The 17,540-nt window shown below is 54.5% G+C and overlaps 8 protein-coding genes across 8 annotated transcripts; 4 read left to right on the top strand and 4 right to left on the bottom strand.

The window, feature by feature from the left end:
- Positions 1-1,382: 1,382 nt before the first annotated feature.
- Positions 1,383-3,510, top strand: LTR77_001576 (uncharacterized protein; the record flags this gene model as incomplete). Its single annotated transcript, XM_064798838.1, has 2 exons — positions 1,383-2,248; positions 2,304-3,510. 2 exons carry the CDS (start codon positions 1,383-1,385, stop codon positions 3,508-3,510), a joined length of 2,073 nt encoding a protein of 690 aa, XP_064663165.1.
- Positions 3,511-4,395: 885 nt separating this feature from the next.
- On the bottom strand, positions 4,396-5,817 carry LTR77_001577 (uncharacterized protein; the record flags this gene model as incomplete). Its single annotated transcript, XM_064798839.1, has 2 exons — positions 4,396-4,464; positions 4,756-5,817. The coding sequence occupies 2 exons, from the start codon at positions 5,815-5,817 to the stop codon at positions 4,396-4,398; spliced, it is 1,131 nt and encodes a 376-aa protein (XP_064663166.1).
- A 513-nt stretch (positions 5,818-6,330) lies between these two features.
- LTR77_001578 (uncharacterized protein) lies at positions 6,331-7,767 on the bottom strand (the record flags this gene model as incomplete). The annotated part of the gene is made up of 3 exons (XM_064798840.1): positions 6,331-6,893; positions 7,002-7,226; positions 7,275-7,767. 3 exons carry the CDS (start codon positions 7,765-7,767, stop codon positions 6,331-6,333), a joined length of 1,281 nt encoding a protein of 426 aa, XP_064663167.1.
- A 529-nt stretch (positions 7,768-8,296) lies between these two features.
- Positions 8,297-9,001, top strand: LTR77_001579 (uncharacterized protein; the record flags this gene model as incomplete). The annotated part of the gene is made up of 2 exons (XM_064798841.1): positions 8,297-8,813; positions 8,868-9,001. 2 exons carry the CDS (start codon positions 8,297-8,299, stop codon positions 8,999-9,001), a joined length of 651 nt encoding a protein of 216 aa, XP_064663168.1.
- Positions 9,002-9,062: 61 nt separating this feature from the next.
- Positions 9,063-10,801, bottom strand: LTR77_001580 (uncharacterized protein; the record flags this gene model as incomplete). Its single annotated transcript, XM_064798842.1, has 2 exons — positions 9,063-10,666; positions 10,720-10,801. 2 exons carry the CDS (start codon positions 10,799-10,801, stop codon positions 9,063-9,065), a joined length of 1,686 nt encoding a protein of 561 aa, XP_064663169.1.
- A 347-nt stretch (positions 10,802-11,148) lies between these two features.
- On the top strand, positions 11,149-11,922 carry LTR77_001581 (uncharacterized protein; the record flags this gene model as incomplete). Its single annotated transcript, XM_064798843.1, has 1 exon — positions 11,149-11,922. The coding sequence occupies one exon, from the start codon at positions 11,149-11,151 to the stop codon at positions 11,920-11,922; it is 774 nt and encodes a 257-aa protein (XP_064663170.1).
- Positions 11,923-13,335: 1,413 nt separating this feature from the next.
- CYS3 (cystathionine gamma-lyase cys3) lies at positions 13,336-14,598 on the top strand (the record flags this gene model as incomplete). Its single annotated transcript, XM_064798844.1, has 1 exon — positions 13,336-14,598. One exon carries the CDS (start codon positions 13,336-13,338, stop codon positions 14,596-14,598), a length of 1,263 nt encoding a protein of 420 aa, XP_064663171.1.
- Positions 14,599-15,052: 454 nt separating this feature from the next.
- On the bottom strand, positions 15,053-16,241 carry LTR77_001583 (uncharacterized protein; the record flags this gene model as incomplete). Its single annotated transcript, XM_064798845.1, has 2 exons — positions 15,053-15,686; positions 15,775-16,241. The coding sequence occupies 2 exons, from the start codon at positions 16,239-16,241 to the stop codon at positions 15,053-15,055; spliced, it is 1,101 nt and encodes a 366-aa protein (XP_064663172.1).
- Between the last annotated feature and the right edge of the window lie 1,299 nt (positions 16,242-17,540).

Below are 17,540 nucleotides of genomic sequence, written 5' to 3' on the forward strand. Positions count from 1 at the left end.
AGCAGCATTCGAAGCCTCCAGCATTGCGTACAGAAAGCACCGCGTGGTAGATTGAGGAACCAGCGCACATCTCATCCTCGTCGTGCTCGGTCTCGGGTAGGTGGCTTTAATGGCGGTGTGTCGCACTATAGCCACTCTTGCAAGTTTGTTGTGCTGTTGTCGTCAGGGAAGACCTATGCTAGACAAGACAAGCCCATGAGGAGCCTCGAGCACAGGTATCCAGTAGCCAGCCGCCAGGATGTTGTAGCGCCGTGGAGTTGGAAGGACCTAGCAGCACGGTATGTTTGATCCCGTCATCGTAAGGGAGGCGTTGGAGCTGTGCTGCACCCACGCTCTGCCATGACGGAATCGACGATATGAGTCAACAAATATTGCGGTCAGACTGCTAGTTTAGAGGGCCATTGGGGCTTTTTAATGGCGTGGACGGTGCTTGGAATTGGGCATCCACACATGCACAATGCCCTTCGGTGGAGCACATCAAAAAGGTTCGGGATGAGCCGGTCGCCTCGCCTCGCGGCAAGGACAAGCCCGATCTACTCTACCTCGTAGCTATTCGCGACGACACGTCCTCTATCAAGGCATGCCGATCACGCAACAAGTCTGTCGCCGGCGGATCACATGGAGTACAGCACGAGGTGAGTGAGACAGGTGAGACAAAGGCCGTCGGTGTCGGCGTCACGAGCGACAGCCACCTCTGTGTGCATCACCACGCGCCCCCTCCCCTCCTCACCATCGGGCCTCAGTCGTCGCTCTCAGACGCTGACGTCCTATCGAACATCTCACCTTTCTCCTTCCTGGAGAGTGGTCCTTGCAAGAATACACAAATCTTTCCCGGCTACCCTTCTTGGGCGGCGACACATGCGACTCGCACGCCGCTTCATGCGCGGCTACTGCACGTCGTACATCGAGCGGAGGTCGGGTCCCGAGCGACGACCCATCGGGCTCGCTTGTTTTGGGCAGCAAGCCACCACGCTCCCGACGATTCTTGTCTTTGGCTCCCGCGCAGCTCGTGCTTCTCTCGACTTTCTCTCCATTTCCCTGCTTGTTTTGGGCTTCCTCAGGCCGCACGCGTCGAGGCCCAGAAGGCAGCTTGCTATCTAAGGCGAGCGTTCCCTGTCCTCGTCGCCACCGTTGCACTCGTTCCAGCATTGATTACCGCTCCAGACCATCCTCATCCTCTTTACCCTCACGCCTTCTTGTCGATCGTTGCCATTCTTCTTCACTTACTCTGTCCGCCAAGCTGGATGTTGGAGAGTCAGAGGCACTGGTATAGCGCTGTCAGCGATCTTGGTACCCGCCATTGAGCGGAGCATCGCCGGAAGCAGCCGTCTACACCGCTCGTCGGCCAACCTCACCGTTACTTCGGTACAAGAGCGCCCAATATGGCGCATGCCACCACTCAATTTGGCTATCATCGCCAGCAGGCGGATGGTGCGATCAGCAACAAACAGCCCAACTACTTCGAAGACGACGAGTCGGGCATCCTCGACTCGACCATACTGGATACAGACATCATGTCGAGTCCAGAAGCTCAACTACGCAGAGGATCCGTCGCCAACAGCAACGGCGTCCTCTCGCCTGCGGAGTCCCAAGGTTGGGAACAGCACTACGGCGGCAATCTGGCGATTGAATCTGGCGCCCATCAACCTTATCGGGACGGACACAATGGCTTCATTCAACCGCAACCTTCGCGTCTACAAACCTTTGTCGGCCAACCTGTGCCGCAACAGTGGATGTTCGACCGCAACTCCGGTCATTGTACGCCCACCACTGCTGGCGCGTACTTTGCTAACCAGGAACCTGCGGCATACTACGATGGCGGCCACGGCCCGCCGTTCCCACACCATGGAGCGGACAGCGCACGTGGAAGCTTCAGCCATCCTGCACCCCATCATCCGGGGCCTATGCAACAGATGATCGCCCCCCATGGACCCACAGACTCGCACTTTATCCCTGCGCCTCAGGTCCAGACGCCGATGTCACCCCACTCTCACCAAGACTGGCAAACAATGGCCAGCAATGAACAGGAACACAGGCAAGCTGCAAAACGAATGAGAGCGAACAGTCCGCCATGTACCAGTGTCGACATGCAACGGAGCGCCGGCGTCCGCAAGAAGAATGGACGCATTGAGATTCCTCAGGAGCGCAACATCCAGACCATTGACGAGCAGCTCGAACGCGAACAGGATGAAACCGTCATAAAAGAGCTGAAGCAGCAGAAACGCCTACTGCGGAATCGTGAGGCTGCGTACGTATTGAGTGTTCTGTTTCAGTTGCGCCATTGACTGACGGCATCTCATTAGACTCGCTTCTCGGCAGCGGAAGAAGAAACACACCGAAGAACTCGAGACACGCGAAAAGGACTACACCAACGCGGTACACCATCTGGAGGCAGAAATCAGTGGGCTCAAGATTACTCTGCAGAACAATGAGCACAACCACCGCAACCTGCTCCACAACTTCCACAACATGGAGCATCAGAATCTGGTCTTGCAGGAAGAGAACAGGGAAATGAAGTTGAGGCACAACGAGGAGACCTCACATCTGCGTAGGCAGGTACAACTCATGAGGGATCAGCTGGAAGCTGGACCGGCGCCTCCCATGTCTGCTGTGCCGAGCAGCACTGGCTTCACCGAGTTCAACGCTGGCATGGAGTCACTCACTGTCAATGGTTGGGACGACCTCGTCCAGTTTGGTGACCTTCATGACACTTCCAACGACTTATTCTTCGACTTCAAGCCGGAGCCAGTTGTGTCATCGCCCGTCTTGCCCAGGGCTCAACCTACCACGAACAACACCACTGAACCTAAGCAGACGTCAGATGCTACCCAGGACCAGCCTGTTGCTACTGGCCTGTTGTTCTTCTTGCTGATGTGTGGTGCATTCGTCGCCTCGAAGCCGGCCGCTTCGCGCACAGCTGGGATGCCGGACGTACCCGAGGAGTTCCGAACGGCAGCGCCAGACGTACTCAAGACCCTGTTGTACGACGCAGCGCCTTTGACAACGCCAACTTCTTCGAGATTGATCCAGCATGGCACGGTCGAGCCTGCAAGCTCCGCGCAACCCAACATCAACTCCAGGCCTCATAGCAGGATCGATCGCCTCCACCGCAAGATTACCTCGCGGACCAAGGAGCAGGAAAGAGACGAGGCGTTCTCCTTGACGCCAGCCCAGTACGCTCGTATCTCGGAGGCGGACGACAACTTGGCCGACAACCACGCCTCCTCGAGCCAACACCCTCACACTCCGGCGCACAGATCCAACCTCGCCGAGACATTGGCCCGCGCCCGCGAGGAATACATGCAATCGAGCAAATCCGAAGTGTACAGTCGAAGCCTCCTCTGGGACAAGGTCCCGGAGCACGTTGTACGGCAATTCAAAGACATGGTGCGAGACCATGAAGAGATCGAATCTCGACAACGACAGCAACAGCAACAAAGACAGATGAACGATGATGACGACCACGATGACGAGAATATGCTGGCTTTTTGCATGAAGCCTGAACAATAGACGACCGGATACCACTTATCACGACGACTGGATGCGACGAAGTACGACGAAGTATACTACGACAGACACGAGCAGCCGAGATGCTGCCACCACACACCCCTTTCGGCTTTACCTCCTGTGAGATGGATTATGTTTTGATGATTTTATGATGATGTTTTGCATTGGAGATACTGTGCATACTGGATACCCCCAACACCTGAAATGGAAGATTACCTACGACTACGACTTTGTTTATATGATGCTTTTCGCGATTGCTGCGACGGCGGCTCTGTTTGGATGTTGGAGGATTGGAGCGAGTGTTCACACGATGGCCTACACAGGCGTTTCGGCGCGAGCAGATAGCTGGAGTCCAGGTGGATGTGGACGGATGTCTGTCTAGCTGACTGAGTTGATAGCTCTTGTACACGCCACTGAACCCGAAGTCGAGACTTCCACTCCCAACTCCATTCTTCATGACATCCTCAATCATAAGCACATCCCCAACCCTCTCAACCAGAAGCGCCATGCTCCCAGCGTGTCGCCATGGCCCCATCATCGATTCCCGCTATTTCGGACTATACTTATCCTTCCAAATCCTGTCGCATCATCGTAATCAGCACAGCATCCCACATACGACAAACAGAAACCACTTCTCGCGCATGTTGTGCCCAAAAACCCTGCAGCCCATCACACGAGGCGCGCTGCGTCTCGCCGAACCACTGAACAAGTTCGCCCAAAGCAGGTACGCAGCCGACGTGCATCTGGCCCTTTGCCGCAGGGTATATCAATACCGCGACAACCGCGTGTCGCACCGCGTCTCGACGAACCAAAGCTTCGACCCGCGCGCACGTGAAGCCAAAGTGGGTAGGGTGGAGAGAGTGGGGAGAGGGGGAATTGGTGAGAGGCTTACCAAGAGTTACCGACGGTTTTGTGGCCCTTTTCTTCGGCGAGCCGGAGGTATTGCGCCGCTTTGAACTGTGGGTGGGTGGGAGCTGTGTTAGCCTTGTCGTGGTGATTGTTTGCTTTGTGGAGGGACGGGAAGGGGATTGGGGGCGGATATGCAGGTGAAGTGAGGTGCGTTGATGCCCGACTAGTAAGGCGAGGATTGTCGGGTTTTGATTGAGGTTGTTGAGACGATGTTGCGATCGATTTTGGAGATAGGGAGGGAGGTGGCATCATCGGTCTTGCATTTGCGCCGTTCACATGATCAATGACAGGATAGGAAATGGTGATGTGGTGATAGAATGGATAGAAATCAGTACGTACCTTATCCTTCGCCCCTCCAAACCCCTCCATCAAACACCACGCCGCCTCCTCCATCGCATCCGTATCCCCCAGATTCGCCGCCGTCTCATAATACTGTCTCGCCGCCACCGCGTCCTTCTTCACCCCCCATCCGTGCCGGAAACAATTCGCCAGCTCAAAGATGGCAAGAACCAACTCCCCCTTTGCCGCACCACCTTTCTTCATCCCGCTCTCGAGCGCCATCTTCTCTACTGATGCTGAGTTCGAGGCGGCCATGGAGAGGTAGTGGATCGCTTTCTCCGGCTCTACGGGGACGCCCCAGCCGTGCCGTAAGGCGAGGCCGTAGAGGACTTGGGCGAGAGCGTTGTTGGCACCCGTCGGGTCACCTAAGCGACCGAACATGGCGGTGGAGAGTTTGAGCTCTCCGATTTCGTGCAGGCGGATGGCTTCTTGGATGTCGTCGTCGCCGCGTCGGTCTGAGATGCTAGGGCTTCGAGATCGCGCGCGTTTCTTCTCCGCTGCCTGCTGTTGTTCCTGCTCCATGCGCTGTCTCTCTTGCTGCTCAAGTAGCGGATTACTCTGTGCGAGTATCGTAGCCCGCTTCTCCCATTGTGCTTCGCGATGCTGGTTCAACTCTTTCTGCTCGTTGATGTCCCCTCGCGCTTTCTCCGTGTAGCCCACAGCGTCCGGCGCATCTGGCAGATCTTGTGGTAGGATTACGCTCGTCTCAGAAGTCGATCGTGACTGGGAGGGTCTGTGGAAGTGTAGCCTGCCCGATATTCTCCGCTCCTCTTTTGGGCGTATGGGCAGTTGCCGCTCTTGCGTCGCTGTAGGGTCTTTCGTGACATCTGCATTCGAGGACTTCCTAAACCCTAGATGGTGTCTCCGCTCCTTCGACTTCGGTGATTTCTCGTTGCTAGGTGTTGCTCCGTCTTCGAAATCGGGTGGTTGTACAACTTCCTCTGACTCTGTGGTGCTTCTTATGATCTTGAACTCTGGAACAGCAAGTGCGGATGAGGACACTGGCTCTGGATCCTGCGCAATCTTCTCTTTCTTCTTCAGAAGGTCTTTTAGTCCAGGCATCGTGGTCTTGAGGTCAAGGGAGCCTCCTTGGTGCTATTGGTCGTGCCGCAAGCTTGTGGAAGGTGCTGACAGGAAGTAGAGAACAAAGATGTGAAGCCTACCGTATGGATGCGGACGTTTCGCAAAGAGCAGCCGTTTGCGCAGGTAGCCTCTTGTATACTACGAAGACTCCTAATTATAATCGCTCTCAGTTGAGGCTGAGTGTTGGAGCCAAGTGGTTACGGCGCGCTGCGGATTGACGGCCTGCCAAGTGCTATGGATTGCTGCAGGACCGCAAGGAACGAGAAGGAGCTGAAGGCAGTCATTCATGCAATTGTAATTTCATTCTTCTCTCCTATCGATACATTCATGCTTCTAGCCACAGAAGTAGCACCAGGCAGACCTCAGGTGGGTATCTCATGCTAACGCCATGCTTGAATGCAATATCTCATCCCAACTCCATCCTCTTTTATTCCGAGATGCCCGTTACTGCTTGGGAGAGCCCATAGCAATGCTGCAGATGACCGAATGGGTCTACGAGAAGGGAACGTAATCTTGTTGCTGGGTGAGCTCGTGGCCGTAGTTGTCGCCGTTGCCCATAATGACGTCTTCAGCTTCGTCGGAGTCGATGTCCTCGAAGCCAGCCTCAGCCTCCTCATCTTCCTCATCGCTCGAGATGTCAGACTTTTCCTCGGAGCCGACCTTGGCTTGCTTTGCAGCAGCCTTGCGAAGTACGTGAGCACGAACGGGATGGGGAAGTGGGCATTTGCTGTCCGAGCATTCGCCCTTATTTGCAAGGTCCGGGCATTCGAAGACGTGACGCTTGTCGCAGTCATTGTTTGCACAATGACCGAGACGTGCGAAAGGAGCACAGACAGGAGCTGAAGGGGAAACGTTAACATGGGGGTAGCGGCATGCATCATTCGTGCAGTTGCCACGGAGGAAATGAATGCACGCCGGCACACGGTTGATAGACATGACGTGGCTGAGGTCACAGTATTCGCCGGAGGTGCATTTGTTCTTGAGGAAGGCCGGGCACATGGCGACTTTTTCGGGATCGTGGGCGTAGTGGCACGAGCGCCCGAAGGGACATTTACCTGCGATGGGTGTCAGTTTTGAACAAGCCTTAGTGGATACGGTCATGTTCGTGGGTGGTGTCCGCAGTAGGATCAAGCCTGAACAGTGCCGTGAGGGTTTTGGGGTACCAGTCTTCGTGAAATGCTCGCACTGGCGTTTCGTGTCGGGGTTGGAGGTCCTAGATGGCACAATGCGTGAGTCGTGTTTCTGCCGGCGGCTAGCAAGTATGGCGGAGTACCTAGCAAGACCCTTGATAGCATTGGCGCGGACAAGGTTGCCGCCCTTGGTGCGGTAGAATGCGACGTCTGCAACCTTGACCATTTTCGGCGTCGTCATACTGTTGGTAGCGGTGTCTGTAATCTTTAGCTTCGTAGTGCCGAATGTCACATGCCTGGACCTACCAGAGATTCGTACGAGCTTGCTGCCGTCTTCACGGAGCTGGAAGCGCAGTCCTTCGATAGTGAGTTCGCGACCGCCTTCGCTGGATGTGTGCTGGTTGAGTGTGGTGCGCTCTTGCTGGTTGATCTTCTGTCTCTTAGCGGTGCGAAGCTGCTGCAGGCGACGGTTGTGGGCATCCTTGTTCACGAGCTGATGAGGATGCGTGGCCACGAGGTTGTCGGCCTTAGGGCCTACCACGGGCGCTGCAGGCGCGTTCGCACCATTCAGCACGAGCTTGCGATTCTTCACAGGTGTGAAGCCACCTCTTTCACCGCCGCGTCCACGGCCGTAGGGTGCGAGACGAGGTGCGCCGCGGAACGGGCTGGGGTGTGGGTGGTGCGGCTGGTAGTGCTGCTGATACGGCGCGGTGGGCGGCACATGCTGTTGTTTGTGGTTGTTGATTTTGCTTTGCAAGGCCGCGATCCTGGCTTGCAGCGCTGCAGTGTCTTCGTCCATGCTATGGTCGTTAGTTCACCTGCTTGTAGCTGATGCCTGCTATACTCTGTAGTGGTCCAGGTTGGTGCAGAGGTTGGTGAAGAATGATGAGTGGGAGGTTTAGAGAAGCGCCCAGAATATATGCGAGGCGGCATAGCGGCGCGTCCCGACGCACAGACCATTTTCATGTGTCCCGGTTTTTGACGACACATGAACGCGATATGACCTGTTGGACCCTTCGATCATACGGCATGCTGCTGCTCAATTATGCCGACACGAGACGTTAACACAACTACTCAGGTTCTCATGTCCAACGTATGAGACATCGCGAGAACAGCCCACCTCTCCTAAGGTGGACTTCTGCTCACGGAACTTTACGGCTTGAACACAACTTCATCTTCGAGTGCAACATTCCTTTCATAGTTCCTTCTCCGATTTAGTATCTTTGCCTTCTTCCATATCTCTGCTGCTCACTGTGAGAAGTTCTCGAGCGTCATACCATCGACCTCCTGAATCTGGTTAACGTCAAACCTGGCCTAACGAAAACATCATGGAAGACAACCACATCTACCAATACTCCCTCCTCAACGCCTTGATGGACGGCGTTAGCGAAACCGGCATATCGGTCTTTAAACTCGCATCAAAAGGCAACCAAGGCCTCGGCACCTTCGCACGAATGAACGGCGAGCTCTTATTCCTGGACGGAAAAGTCTACCAACTGCAAGCCGAAGGCAACATCCGCGAAGCAGACGAGACAGACCAGATACCGTTCGCTGTCAGCACGCAGTTCGTCTCTCAGCAGACCAAGGAGGTTCAACTTGACGACAAGAACGACATCGATGCCCTTCTCAACACGTTCAACGACCACGCGGCGAATCTGTTCATGAGCTACCGGATCAATGGCCGTTTCGAATACCTGAAATGCCGAACCGTGCGCGGGCAGGAGTACAAGGGACAGCCGCTTTCGGAGCTGGGGAAGAAGCAGTCTGTGGAGACGTATGAGAATGTGGACGGGACCATTATTGGATTCCGAACGCCGAAGAACTGGCAAGGTTTTGGTGTGGCGGGTGAGCATCTTCATTTCATCACGAATGACCGGACAGCTGGTGGACATGTGCTAGAAATAACTGCGAAGAACGTGGAGATGCAGATGGCAGTGGCGTCGAACGTGCATGTTGAGCTGCCGACAAGCGATGACTTCAATGCGGCGAAACTGGTTACGGATGATGCTGGGGTGAAAGAAGTGGAGGGTTAGATTGCTACATTCCTTCATGAACGGAGCTCAGCCGGTCCATTTTCCCTTGCATTAGGCCTCCTCAACCCACGGAGTCCTGGATGAGATTGCCAGCTAAATTTTTAGCATGACTATAATCAATCCTCACATCCACCAGACTCAACCCCTTGTGCGCCAGAGCCTGCTCCATCACCGACTCGACTTCGGAGTTATCATGGATCCTGAAGCCCTTACCGCCAAAGGCCTCGGCAAACTTGACAAAGTCGACGCCACCGAGCGAGATGCCACTGCTCCGCCCATACTTCATCTCCTCCTGGAACTCCACCATGTTGTAGTGCTCATCATTCCAGATGAAGTGCGTGATGTTGCAGCCTTGCTGAACAGCCGTTGAGAGCTCTTGTGCTGAGAACATGAAGCCGCCGTCGCCGCTCAGGGAGACGACCTTCTCCGAGCAGGGTGGGTCTTGAACAAGCGATGCCGCTATAGCCCACGGCATTCCGACACCGAGGGTCTGTTGGCCGTTCGAGCATAAGAGCTTTCGTGGCTCGTAGGCGAAGAAGTAGCGCATCATGTATATGTAGACGGTTCCGACATCGCAGGTCACTGTTGTGTCTTTTGACACTCGTTTCTGCAATGCCGAAACGAAGCGTAAGGGATGCACCAGGCTCTTCTCGCCGGTAGTCTTGTCGAGATCTTTTTGCCATGAGATGAGCTCTCTGCTCAAGCCCTGGCAGAACTCGTCTTGTGCTGGGTCTGTGACATGCGTGACTGCCTCGGAGATGGCCAGGATGTTCTCCCGTACGGAACCAAGTAGCTCCATGTTCGGATGATAGTACGCCCCGTAGTCACAAGAAGTGAAGTCGATGTGGATAATGTTCAGCTTTCCGTTCGGGTTCCAAGAACTGGCGTCGTACTCTGTAGGATCGTAGCCAAGGGTGAGTACCAAATCCGACTGCTGAAGTAGTCTATCGCCGGTCTGGTTGCGGAAGAGTCCAACCCTGCCGAAGAAGACATGCTTCGCCAGATCTTCTGGTATCGCACCTGCGGCCTGGAAGGTCTCTACTACGGCGAAGGGATGTCTCTTGAGCACTGAACGCACAGCTGCCACGATTCTAGGACTGCTGGCTCTCTGGCCAAGGAAGAGAACCGGAAGCTTTGCATTGTCAATCATCTTCGCAACCTTCTGCACATCCTCCTTTTGAGAAGGGCCAAACAGTGGTCCATGAAAGGCTGGTGGATCGAATGCAGTGATCTTCGAGCTTCCTGATGCAACATCCATTGGTATGGAGATGACAGCGCTGCCCTTGGGATTCGAGTTCGCCGTCCGGAAAGCTGCCAGTATCACCTCAGCCGCCTGGTCTTCGACATCGATGCTCGCTGCCGACTTCGCCGTCGGACTGAGGATATCCAGTGCCCTCATAGACTGATGCGTATGCTTGGTGTTGAGCAGTCGCGGTACGGAGCCTACCAGAGCTACTACTGGGTCTCCTTCGGTCGTTGCAGTGACTAGGCCTGTAGTGAGGTTCCCGGCGCCTGGACCAGAGGTGGCGATGGCAACTCCTGGTATGCCCGTGATACGGCCGACTGCTTGAGCCATGAAGGCCGCGTTCTGTTCATGCCTGCAGATGATCAACTTGATCTCCGGATGGTCCGAGAGCGTATCGAATATGGCATCGATCTTTGCGCCTACTGAAGCGTTAGTCTTTGCTTCCGTCCTAGTTCTATGATCAATGTCATACCAGGAATGCCAAAGACGACTCGAACTCCAGCATTGTAGATGCTTTCGACCAGAATCTTTGCGATCTTTTGTGAGTCGGCCATGTTGGGCACCCAATAGCTCGTCTTTGAACGAGAATTGAATCTGCTATGCGCTGCTGGAGGAATCAACTAGTGGTTAGAGAATCGCGAACAGCCTGCTTCTTCGACGCCGGCTTCATCCGATCAGCGAGAGATGATGACATGCCTTTAATGCCCGGAGGAAAACCTTACATGATGCTAACCAAAGCAACCCGGCGGAATGTCGTGCACGTGATTGCTTGACCCTCAGGCACCCGCGCAGCCGGAAACATCACTTCCTTTGGACAACCTCACTTTCGCTCACAATCACTAACACAGATGTAGTCGCTACACCGCAGGGCCGCTGATGGCTCGTGAGGTCAACAACAACCATGTCGCAAAAGCGCAAACGCTCCGAAGAGCCAGCAGACTCCGCGCCCATCTTCCGCTCTGCTCCGATCGACGACCGCTCGTCAACCTTCGTCGGCTTCTTCTCGCCCACTTCAAAGCCCAAGGAACTACAATCGCTAGACGAGATCAAGAGCGCAAGCCACAAGATCTTAGCATGGCGACGCGAGAGCAACCAGCAGTCTATCACGGGCGGCATGAAGTACACGACCGACCACGACGATGATGGGGAGAAGTATGCCGGGAAGAAGGTAGAGAAAGTACTGGATGGGATGCAGGTCATGGGAGCTTGTGTCGTGGCGCGCTGGTATGGCGGTGTGCTGCTTGGTCCGGTGAGGTTTGAGCATATTGAGACTTGTGCTAGGGCAGCTGTTCAGAAGTGGAAGGACTCTGTGGCAGAGGAGCAAGCGAAGAAGCGCAAGATGGAGGCTGACGAGGCGGAAACGAAGAGGCTTGTCAAGACGCTTGCTGAGCGGGATCAGAGCATTGCTGTGCTCAGGACTTTGGCGCTGGAGAAGGAGGAGAAGGTCAAGCAGGCAAAGGCTGCGCCTGATAGTGGAGAAGCGGATGGAAAACCCGTTCCTGATGTGCAACCTGCGGCGGATGTGAAGCCTTTGATGGACTACACAAGCCTGCCTCTGGAGCGGCTAAAGATGCTGGAGAAGGCAAGGGATGCCACTCTTTCGTTCTTGCTGAAACGTATTGACAAGGCAGAGCTGGAGCTTGTTGGCGCTACCGGTAAACTACCTGATGAGTGATGTGCCACCGAAGACCATCGGGTGATTCGCTCATCAAGGAAGCATTGCGGATGACGCCTTCCAAGCTCACGGTCCCTCACATATGCACACGACTGGAGGTAATGGCCATCAAAACACTCCTGCACAGGACTTGCCAAGCAGCGCGTCATACTCGAGACCGTGAGAGAAGGGAGCATTACGAGAAGGTCCCAATGGATGCTAAGAGCCTCCTTGATAAGAGCCTTCGCAGGCTGGAACGTGACTGGGACCGGCTCGCCATTGAAGGGAGAGGACATGCCGCGTGGTTTGATCCACTGCAGAGGCCGCCTCTGATGTTGTCGCAAGGAGTGAAGTCAAAAATTCAAGGCAGGTTACTCACTTCGTGCAACACCTTCCAAGTTCTCCGTTTCTCCAATCAACAGTATCACTCCATGCGAGTGGCCAAAGAAGCAACCAAAAGAACCACTCACGACCTCACCTCATCCCCCGGCCCAACCTCGGAAGCGCAACAGCAAGGATTATATTACTTTCATAAATTCTGGACGTTAAGAATCAAATGCGAGTCCTAGTGGCCATTTGTTCTTGGCCCGCAAATCTCATCGACAGTTCAACCAGCTCGGTCGCAATTTCATTAGGAATTGAGGCAGACCTGGGACAGCGAGTTGGCAACGATGACCCGGTAGTGCTGCCAGTGCAAGCGATCGGTTAGTTGGCTAATGCTTTCGACATTTCAACATGAGTCCGAGTCACAGATGAAGTGATGAGAATGAGTGGCTAAAGCATGGGTGTTCTTTTTTGCATTTTCTTCGTCTTCTAGCCGTGCTCCTTGTTGTTTTGCTTTTCTCCGACGTGTGCAGGCTGTCTCTTGCAGGACAAGGAGGTTCGAAGGGCCGTACAAGGACTCAAGGGAAACATTATCAGCATGGATCTGTGGTGGGGATCTGGGGAATAGTTTGACGGGTTGTCGAGTTGTAGTTTGACAGCGCAAGGCTCTCGACGCAATCAGTGCCAATATCCATCCTGTAGCCATGTATCCGTTTTCCAACAGTCCCGTCGTTGTCGAGTATCTTTCAAGCAACAAAGCGACGGACCTGAATCCGCCCGATATGTCGTGATCGCTGTGCCTGCAGCAAATCATTCACGCCAGCCCGAATCCAGCAATGTCCAACGCAAAAGAATGGATTGATTATGCAATTGAGGCGATTGCTAAGGAAAAGTCTCTAGATCACGTATTAATCTAATCCCATCCTATTCGCACTACATCTACTACAAAGACATCCTCGACCTGCGACGTCCTCTCAACTGTCAATCCTCGGACTCGAACTCCCCACGACCCACCCCCCCCGCATACCATCGACAGACCGCTTGACTTCACTGTAGCCAGCATACCGCCACCTCACTTTTCAAGCAGCTCATACCACGAGTCTGCCTGACATGAGCCTCCCCGGCGACCACCCTATCGAGACACCACCGCGCGCGCCATCGCCAGTCCACCGGTTCGGTACCCTCGCCGTCCATGCGGGGTCTCCCATAGACCCAACGACAGGAGCGGTCATAGAACCCATTTCCCTCAGCACAACATACGCGCAAAGCTCAGTAGGCAAGCCGATTGGAGAGTATGAATACACGCGATCATCGAACCCGAACAGACTCAACTTTGAGCGGGCGATCGCAGCATTAGAACGGGGACGATATGCGCTGGCGTACGCTTCTGGGTCGGCGGCGACAGCAAATATACTGCAGAGTCTAGCGGCTGGCAGCCATGTCATATCTGTCTCAGACGTGTATGGTGGAACACACAGATACTTCACAAAAGTCGCCTCGGCGCACGGCGTGCGGGTGACGTTCACACCGTCCATCGAGCTGGATATCGAGGAGTTGATCACACCGGAGACTAAGCTGATCTGGATCGAGTCGCCCTCGAACCCTACGCTGTCGCTTGTGGATATCCGAGCGGTGGCAGATATCGCGCATCGCAGCGGGATAATGGTTGTAGTGGACAACACCTTCCTCTCGCCGTACATCCAGAACCCACTCGAGCATGGCGCGGATATCGTGGTGCACAGCGTGACGAAGTACATCAACGGGCATTCCGATGTCTTGATGGGGGTGGCGGCTTTCAATTCGGAGGAGCTGTGGACGAGATTGAGCTTTCTGCAGAATGCCATTGGTGCCGTACCTTCGGCGTTTGACTGCTGGCTCGCGCACAGAGGTGTCAAGACACTGCATCTGCGAGCGAAGGAGGCGAGCAGGAACGGTCTGATGGTTGCGGAAGCACTTTCGCGGTCACCGAATGTTCAGGCTGTCAACTACCCGGGTCTCCCATCGCACAAGCAACGCAAGATCGCGCTGAAGCAGCACCGAGACGGTCTAGGCGGCGGTATGCTCTCTTTCCGGCTCAAGGGAGGTCAAGAAGCAGCCGAGCGCTTCTGCCAGGAGACACAGATCTTCACACTGGCCGAGTCGCTCGGTGGCGTGGAGAGCCTGTGCGAAGTGCCGAGTAGCATGACACACTCTGGCATTCCCAAGGAACAGAGGGAGGTTGCTGGCGTGTTCGATGATCTTGTACGGCTCAGCTGTGGTGTGGAGGATGGTAACGATCTAGTAGCGGATGCGCTCCAAGCAATAGAGAAGGCGGTTGTTGGACCTAAGATCACGAATGGGCTGGCCAGTGGGCTTGCGAATGGTCATGCATAGATGAATAGATTTGGCGATTCTACAAGATGATGGTCAACGGGCGCAAGCTTAGGCGGTGGTCCTGGGGTTAGCGATTCAACATTTGCGAGCAATCAATGATCCACGAGTTGGCTTAAATTGGTACGTCCTTTCTCTAGTCATTTTGGTGGGCAGCATGCTCATAGTCTACTCAGCCTGTGAGCCCCATTAACTGTCCTCAATCTAAGCTCCCTCCTTTGTCGGCATTTGCCCACTCAACGGACCGACGTGCTTAGTTTTGCTGGCGCTAACGTTCCTCTCCAGCAGAATTCTTTCCCTCTTCATCCACAGAACGTGCCTGCGAAAGATCCCGCCATACAACAGCGGTCGGTACTCTCCAGGTCCAACGTACTTTGCAGCCGTAGTTGTGACCAGGAGATGCTCGATGGTGAACTTAGCCCTTCGGGAGATGCTATCGAGCTACTGTTCAATCCTTTCAACGTCCACCTTCCTTAACAAGCCGCATCCAAGGAAGCTCCTTATCCTTGATCTCTACGAAAGTCAGCGCACAGAAGAGATCCGAGCATCCATCCGGCTTCCGACCCTCAATCTCCGTCTTGCTGCGCACGATGCCCTCTACAACACCTTTGGCATGCCTGGCCACTTTGTGAAGAGACCCCAACATCTTCCGAATGTCGCCGCTACTATGCCAGGTGCCGTACAGTGACTGCAGGTACATTCCCAGAGCATACTCGACATCGACCGAATTCCCCTCGTACTTTTCTTGCGCGATCCTGCGGTACGTCTCTGAGTACCTGTCACCTAGGAAATGCTGGCCTTGGTGTGTGTTGAGCTTGATCGCCAGCCATTTCCGGAAGAATGCGTGCGTGGGCTCTTCTCCGAGATGCGAAGCCTTGACAGACATTCTGAAGAGGTCTGAATCTGTCGAATGGAGTTTCGAGATGAATTCGCTCCGCTTCTTGCCGAACAGATCACCCAGCTTGAGTTCGACTAGGCGGTCTTGCGCATCTACCCAGGACTGATTGCTTGTGCCGACGAGATGACCGGCTGCTTCCTTGAACATCCAGCTCGACTTGTACGTCACCGCAATCTCCAGCATGTCGACGGGACTGCGACGACAGTGCATCTAGGATCGGTGCCCGATGTTCGATCAAGCTCTTATCGATCCATGGTCCCGAGATGTGTTCACAGCTATACGCCATGCCGACTTGATGCTGCGCAAGGGTGTCTTTTTCGAAGAACTCGACGAAGCTGTTCTCAAGACTGTATACCGTGTGCACTGGGACGTGGTACATGAGCCGGAACATGTCGTAGTGTGCCTTGATGACGGCGCGCCGCCCGACCAACAGCTCTACTTCCGCCTCTGACATTTGCTCCTCGTCGACTTGCACGTTGCCATCGACGAATTCACCTTCTGTACAGGCGCTTTCGAGAACGTACATAGCGAGCGCGGAGTCCTCATCGAATCGTAGCTGGTAGGCGAATTGGTTGGTCGCGGCATCGGGGGAGTTACCTTCCCGCAGTCCAGTCCATCGTTTGCTGAGATTCGCTTCAAACCATTTGGAATGGAGTGCGAGGATCTGGCTATGCAGTCTGAGGGTGCTGTCGGTATGCAGGCGTATCGTAACGTTGCCGTCGTCGAACGTTGGGAACTGTCCGAGCATTGTGAATTGTATAAGGATGCCAGGAAAGATGCGGTGTGGTGAGGAAGGGGGGTGACAAGGTGCAAGGCGTATCGAAGGTGAACTTTGTGAAGGAAGGGACTGGAAGGGCCTGGTCCAAAAGAGGTAGGAGGTGCGGTATGGCCCGCAATATATTCACATGCAAATGAACGGTCACTTGTCCGGATGGAACTGTCCACTCGACAAAGCTATGTGGCGGGCTAGTTGCCCTGCGCGCAAGTATACTGTACGCTCATGAGTTGAAGCTATATCAGGTCAGGTTGCTGTATGTGGTCTTGAGAGGGGTGGGAAGGGGGATCTTACTACTTCATATTGATTCTTGTACTGGTCGCCATGTTTGCTGCGCGGTCCTTGCTATCGCCTAGATACTCCTGCCTGATGCGAACCACATCTCCTCGAACAATCGACATAATGACGAACAAAAGATCCTCACAAAGATCGCCCACCCTGCCAGCAAGGCTCATGATAACGAATAAGAGGTCCTCACAAAGATCGCGCAGCCTGCCAGCAAGGCTCATGACGACCGACCCATCCGTTACCTGCTCCTAGAATCTTCCTCTGAAAGTCCATCTACCCCATCTGCTTTTGCCAGTGCCCACTTGTTGTTGCGACAGAATCGCAGTGCGTTCTACAAAGACGTCCCAGCTCTGGTCGCGGCGCTCGTAAGCAATAACCGGTACTGTGTTTGTACCGGTACGTCAAGTTACAAGATAAACAGAGCCTCCCATGGTCGCCGTCGTATTCCGTTCATCAACAATGAAGTTCCGTGGATGACAGAGTACTGCGTGCATTCGTCCGAGGAGGTGTTAAGGGCCGTGACACCCAGAAGCTCATTCGACCGGCCCTGCCCCTACTTGACGGTTTCGGCTGAGACTCTGCAAAGCACCATGCTACCCCACAGCATTACGGAGATGTGAAGTCCTCTCGACTGGGACAACTTCAATCGTTCCGCGAGCCCGTTGCTGCGAGTCCAGATGGCTAACTTCGAAGCAATGTCTAGATCCGCCAGTGCAGATGCGTGATTTTGATCATCGTCTAGTTTATAACGGTCGTGGGAGACGTACCGAACTTGCACCGCGGTGGCTTGTCGATGTTTACCAGGACACTACCAACCAGCTCAACCTCATCGGATCGATGTGCACCTTCCCGCATGGCTCCCCATCCGGTCGGATCAACGTAGCTACAGGATGGCCATGTGCCGGGTATTTCATGTGTGTCAGTCGAAGCAAGCAGGGGTGATAGTATTCAGAGGAAGAGTAGTGATGATAAGACCACAGATTG

The sequence above is a fragment of the Saxophila tyrrhenica genome (assembly GCF_035928015.1).
Source record: "Saxophila tyrrhenica strain CCFEE 5935 chromosome Unknown scaffold_2, whole genome shotgun sequence".
Classification (NCBI taxonomy): Eukaryota; Fungi; Ascomycota; class Dothideomycetes; order Mycosphaerellales; family Extremaceae; genus Saxophila; species Saxophila tyrrhenica.